The following is a 6,953-nucleotide window of genomic DNA, read 5'->3' on the forward strand; positions in this document are numbered from 1 at the left end:
GGTCTGATATCCAAAATATACAAAGAACTCAAGAAATTAGACCGTAAAAGGTTAATCAATCCAATTATAAAATGGGGCACTGAGCTGAACAGAGACTTTTCAACAGAAGAAGTTCAAATGGCCAAAAGACACTTAAGATCGTGCTCAACTTCCTTAGCAATCAGGGAAATGCAAATCAAGACAACATTAAGATACCATCTTACACCGGTCAGAATGGCTAAAATCAAAAACACCAATGATAGCCTCTGCTGGAGAGGTTGTGGAGAAAGGGGCACTCTCATCCATTGCTGGTGGGAATGCAAACTTGTGCAGCCACTTTGGAAAGCAGTGTGGCGGTTTCTCAAGAAAGTCGGGATCAACCTACCTCTCGACCCAGCAATACCACTATTGGGAATATACCCAAGAGACGCCCAAACATACAACAAAAGTATATGCTCAACTATGTTCATAGCAGCATTGTTTGTAATAGCCAGAACCTGGAAACAACCTAGATGTCCTTCAATGGAAGAATGGATGAAGAAAGTCTGGAATATATACATATTAGAGTACTACTCAGCAGTAAAAAACAATGACTTCTTGAATTTTGCATACAAATAAAGTTCAAATTTTTGTGGATGGATTCTTTTGGGAAAGGAAGATGTCTCCAAAATTGTAGGAATAATAATTCCTCTACAGTGAGAAGAGAGTGTTGACCTGTGAACTAACAAACCACAAAACATCATATCAATTCTGACAAGTGATAGAACAAAAGACATACATCAGTCTCTTCTCAGCTACTTCTACCCTAGAATATTAGGTGTACGTGATTCATGACATGATATTAAAACAAAATATACATGAATATCCTGAATTTATTTAGTATGTACTTTTTTAGCATTGCAGCTTTACTTCATACCTTTTAATTAAACACACATATCCCTACATAGTTCTCTTGGCTGTATTATTCCTGGGGGTGTATTCCAAATCCATTCCTTTTCAATGGAAATGTTCAGCTTCTGAGGAGCATAATTAACACATGCCCTGTCCAAGGATAAGGGGATTCTGGATTTGGAATGATAGACATGGGGATATAAATCTGTGTAAGCACAGATAACCACCACCCGTGAGGATCCTTGTCAAGGATACCCCCTGTGTCCCCTCATTTTTTAAATGTAGTGTGGGAAACAGATTGAGTCACAGCATATATTTCCTTCACTTTTTCTTTCTTTTTAATGTGAGTACATTTTTCTGGAATGGTTAACTTTTCTGTGAGTACAACAGTGGGCTTTCTTCTTTCTGTTGGTCACTTTATCTGCATGCCTCAGAAATTCATAAGTGGATATATGGGGGGGCGGTATCTGAGCTTAATAAGATTCATTGTGATTCTCTGACATCAGGTGCTCTGTCCCAGGTATAGTCTAATGAAGGTAGTTAAGACTTTCTCTTCTGTTGTCACCTTACTACAAGTGGGAACTGTAGGAGCACTGTCATCAGGAGGAGCTTCCCATTGATGATCGTATAGGACATCTTAAAATCAATCTTTGAAACTTCTAGTCTGCATCTCCAGGTAAACAAGAGCCGTTTCTCCCTGTAATTGAGCTCTGTGAGGACTGAAGTTGTAGGGATGTGTTACTGTTCAAGGGAGACAGTGCAACTTCAGTGTAAGCCATGAGAAACCAAAGTGCATGGGAGCACAGGACCATCAGGGGGCAGAAAAGAGTCAATTATCTCCATTTTTATGGGTTTATATTTTCTTGTTTATTTTATTCAGTCTTTATTTGCTCTTTACAGATATTTTGAAAATCACGGATTCCTTTCTACATATTCTTCCCAGATCTTTCCTTTGTCCTTTCCTACTCAACTCCATAATCTAGTTTTCTGTTTGTAGGGAAAAAAACCAAATAGACAAAAAAAAATTTAAAAATGGGTTAAAACCAAACTGAAATAAAACACAACATACTCTTACACACAAGCACATACAAAACCCTATATAATCATGTTACATAAGGTAAAGGACAAGTAAGACAAGAAATGCACAATGTGATATGAAAGAAAATATGTATATAAATACCATTCAGTTCATTTTATTTTGTGAGAGCTGAGAGCTTGTAAAGTAAATGAAGAGGTAAAGGAGTCTACTGCCAAGCTTATTAATATGAGTTTGACTACTTGGACCCACATGATAGTAGTACAGAAAAAATGAATTTCATAAGTTTTCCTCTAAAGATAACACTTACATGTTGGTACATGTGGTCATTCTTCTTAGTAATAAAGAAGGTGTAACAACTTATGCAACTATTACATGGATGGATAGAAACTCTTGAGAACCCAAAGCCAATAAATAAATAAATCTGAGGATTTATTGTCATTCAATTATTGATAAGGAAAAATATAATCAATTTTCTTTGGGAATTTTTCTGGGGGATTCCTATGTACTAGTCAATGACTCCACCTATGTATGTATAGATACCACTGATTGTACTCACTGGGTTATGAGTTAATGATACAAAAGAGGTCATGAAGTTGGGAGAGAGGCTTATTGAAAGATTCCAAGAGGAATCAGTAAGGCATAGTGGATGTAGATATGATTATACTATATTTTATACATGGAATAAAATTTCAAAAATATTAATTATTAATTGTAAACACATTTTACATATGTTTAGAATGTCCATACATGTGTGTTTTGTACACTGTGTATATTTCTACCATAATCTCTACCTTTAATTTTTCCCATCCTTCTTTTCCTTGATTCTGCTAGAGAATTTCACATTAACTATTTTTTTCTTTTTTTTAATGAAAAAAAAATTTTCTGCCTCCTCCCCGCCTCCCATTTCCCTCCCCCTCCTCCCGCCCCTATCCCCCTCCCCCCACAACTCTTCTCCTCCCTCTCCAGTCCCAGGAGCAGTCAGGGTTCCCTGCCCTGTGGAAAGTCCAAGGTCCTCCCCCCTCAATCCAGGTCTAGGAAGGTGAACATCCAAACTGTCTAGGCTCCCACAAAGCCAGAATATGAAGTAGGATCAAAACCCCCGTGCCATTGTCCTTGGCCTCTCGTCAGTTCTCATTGTCCGCCATGTTCAGAGAGTCCGATTTTATCCCATGCTTTTTCAGTCACAGTCCATCTGGCCTTGGTGAGCTCCCAATAGATCGGCCCCACTGTCTCAGGGGGTGGGAGCACCCCTCGTGGTCCTGACTTCCTTGTTCATGTTCTCCCTCCTTCTGCTCCTCATTAGGACCTTGGGAGCTCAGTCTGGTGCTCCAGTGTGGGTCTCTGTCTCTATCTCCATCCATAGCTAGATGAAGGTTCAGCTTTTGTTGAGATGAACAAACGGATTCTGTCATTCGTGTGTAAATGTCAGATCAGAGTGATACTTGACAGGGCTTACACAAATTTTGCGTGCAAATGGATGGAAATAGAAAACACTATCCTGAGTGAGGTATCCCAGACCCAAAAAGAGGAACATGGGATGTACTCACTCATAATCGGTTTCTAGCCATAAATAAAGGACATTGAGCATATAATTTGTGATCCTAGAGAAGCTAAATAAGAAAGTGAACCCAAAGAAAATCGTATAGTCATCCGCCTGGATAGGGGAAGTAGACAAGATTGCAGGGCAAAAACTGGGAACTTGCGGGGGAGGTGGCATGGGGCAAAGGGGAAATGGGATGAGAAACATGAGAAGGGGAGGATGGGAGGAGCTCGGGGGATTGGGATTGTTGGGATATAGGAAGGGTGGATACGGGAGCAGCGAAGTATATATCCTAACTAAGGGAGCCATCTTAGGGTTGGCAAGAGACTTGACTCTAGAGGGGTTAGCAGGTGTCCACGGAGATGTCCCCAGCTGGTACCTTGGGCAACTGAGGAGAGGGAACCTGAAATGACCCTATCCTATACTGATGAATGTCTTACATATCACCTTAGAACCTTCATCTGGCGATGGATCGAGGTAGAGACAGAGACTCAATTTGGAGCAACGGTCTGAGCTCTTAAGGTCCAAATGAGGAGCAGAAGGAGGGAGAACATGAGCAAGGAAATCAGGACCACGAGGGATGCACCCACCCACTGTGACAGTGGATCTGATTTATTGGGAGCCCACCAAGGCCAGCTCGTCTGGGACTGAATAAGCATGGGTTGAAACTGGAGTCTCTGAGCATGGTGGACAATGAAGGCTGATGAGAAGCCAAGGACAATGGCACTAGGCCAGAAATGGCTCCATAGGTAAAATGCTTACCATCAAATCTGATGACCTAAGTTCAATCCCAGGATCCACATAGTAGAGGGAGAAAACCAATTCCTATCTCTAGATGTCACATTAACTATTAATAAGAGTTTCATTTTATGTCTGTGTTTCTGAGATGGTCTTAATATATTTATCACTAGTTGCATCAATTTTTATATAAGTGATGTAAGTTCCATATTTCTTGCAGGTGTTGTTTATAAAAATGTCTTCTTAATAAAATCCTCTGTTGAAAGAAACAATTTATTTCCATAATTTAGTTTTTGTGATATTGATGCAATAATCCTTGTTGTGCAAATATTGCTGAAGTGCATTTACTTTTGTTCATTTTAATGATATTCTTAGCTTATATTTTGTTTGAAAGACAAATATTAATTGCATCAATTGAAATTTTAAAAATTTAAAAAATTTTAAAAGCAGTTTTAAATTTCTCATAACTATCTTTATTATTTATTTATTAAAGTTTTTTGCCTCCTCCCCACCACCGCCTCCCATTTCCCTCCCCCTCCCCCAATCAATTTCCCCTCCCTCATCAGCCCTAAGAGCAGTCAGGTTCCCTGCCCTGTGCGAAGTCCAAGGACCTCCCACCTCCTTCCAGGTCTAGTAAGGTTTGCATCCAAACTGCCTAGGCGCTCACAAAGCCAGTACGTGCAGTAGGAATAACTATCTTGATTATCACAACCACTATCTATAAATCAGACTGATAAGATTTTCACAAAGAAAAACAACTCTGTCTTGAAATTTATTTAAAACTTATGCTCTGATATACATCCTCAGCATTTGTACAGGGCTCAGAGAAAAAATATTTTTTACATTTCCTCATACAAGATTAGGATTTGGCCCTCAGAATTCTTTTGCCTTTCGCAGGTCTTCTCTAACTCCTTCTCATCCTCCTGGACTGGGTCCTTATCTAACAAATTCCCTTCTCATGAATATGCAAATAACCTGAGTTTATTCTGGTAAATACAGGGATGTCCATACCCCAGAACAACATATGACTAGTGTCCTCTTATCAGTCACTGAGCACACAGGTCTTCAATATGGGATGGAGTTGGACCACTCTCTTCCTTGTGTCTGTAACTACAGGTAAAGAGCTTTCCAGTTCTAATCCTGAAAAAGGAGCAGGGAATGAGGTGACAGTGATACACACTATGCCTTTTTCTTCACAGGTGTCCACTCTCAGGTACAACTGCAGCAGTCTGGTCCTGAGCTTAGAAAACCTGCGTCCTCAGTGAAGCTGTCCTGCAAGGCTTCTGGCTACACCTTCACTGACTACACTATTGAGTGGGTGAAGCAGAAGCCAGGACAGAGCCTGGAGTGGATTGGACATATTCTTTCTGAATATGATATTACTAACTACAATGAGAAGTTCCAGGGCAAGGCCACACTGACTGCAGACACATCCTCCAGCACAGCCTACATGGAGCTCAGCAGCCTGACATCTGAGGACTCTGCAGTCTATTACTGTGCAAGACACAGTGTTGCAACCACATCCTGAGTGTGTCAGAAACCCCAGAGGAGCAGGAAGCTACACTGAGACTGAGATTGCAGAGAAGACTGTCCTGGATCCTTGCTCCAAAACGATCACTTTAAGTTGTCTCTTGATTACTTCACAATCTTATAGAGTCTTTGTTGATTTTCAAAAACACTGCTAGGAATAAAGTGATGCTAATTCAGAATGCCCTTACAGTATGCTATACCTTGACCTGCTGTTTACCAGTGACCACCTCCACTGACATGATTAGTTTTTAATAAAGTAAAGTAGGACAATATGAATGTGACATTACATTACGATATAAATATATCTTAAATCTAAGGGAATGAAAGTGTTGCTGATATAGCTGGGAATAAGCTATAATATGTAAAGACAAAACAACAGTATGTGCACTAAGAAAACCCCTTTCATAGTCCAATTTGGTTTCCCTAAAACAAGTACAGGCTGCTTTTGGAAGTTTTGGGGGCAGATATTTTAAACTTTCCTATGAAAATAATTTTACATCTTATTCATTTATACACAATATCATGAGCCATGAAATGCTTTTGGGAGTAGTAATTAAACCTCTTACTCTCTTATCATTAGGGATGGAGCAGAGTGTCATGATGTGAATTCCATAGGGTGTGGGATCTGCTGCTTTAAAAACAAGCTGGCTCCTGCACAGATAGCACTGGGAAAGAACAGTCGGATACCAAGATGGGAATGTTAGGGGCCTGATCCTGTCATCAGTAGCACTGGTTGCTCATTTCCGTTTCCTATAATTTGATTGTCTTTGTCAGAACTTCTTGATTGACACTGAATGGATCAATGAAACTGCATGTTACATTTTTCAGGTATTTTAGAGGAAAATTTACTATACCTAGGATGATTATAATGGTTGTGTTTGTATTATATTTGAAAATGGTTATATCCCTCCACATTTAAAACATAGAGGAGGCTACAAGGACACTGACAGAATTTGAACTTTATACTCCTCTGTGCCATCATTTTGGCATGTTTTTATGAAATCAGCAATGGTATGAGAGGCATTAGCAACTTCAGAATGAATCTTGGTACAGATAAAATTTGCATTTTCACTTCTTTTTCCAATTTGCATTCTTTTGATTTTCTTTTTTGTCTTATTGCTCTAGTTAGAGCATTAGGAACTATGCTGCACAGAGATGATTTGTTCCTTTCCTGATCCTGGTTTAGTGGAATTACTTTGAGTTTCTCTCCATTTAATTTGATGTTGACTGTTGGCT

The 6,953-nt window shown here is 39.5% G+C and overlaps 1 gene segment (V, D, J or C); it reads left to right on the forward strand.

Moving 5' to 3' along the window:
- Positions 1-5,236: 5,236 nt before the first annotated feature.
- LOC130882601 (Ig heavy chain V region 108A-like) lies at positions 5,237-5,715 on the forward strand. The segment is given in 2 exon segments: positions 5,237-5,303; positions 5,387-5,715. Coding segments are annotated over 2 exon segments (375 nt in total).
- Positions 5,716-6,953: the final 1,238 nt, after the last annotated feature.

This window comes from Chionomys nivalis, chromosome 10 (assembly GCF_950005125.1).
Source record: "Chionomys nivalis chromosome 10, mChiNiv1.1, whole genome shotgun sequence".
NCBI classification, from domain to species: domain Eukaryota; kingdom Metazoa; phylum Chordata; class Mammalia; order Rodentia; family Cricetidae; genus Chionomys; species Chionomys nivalis.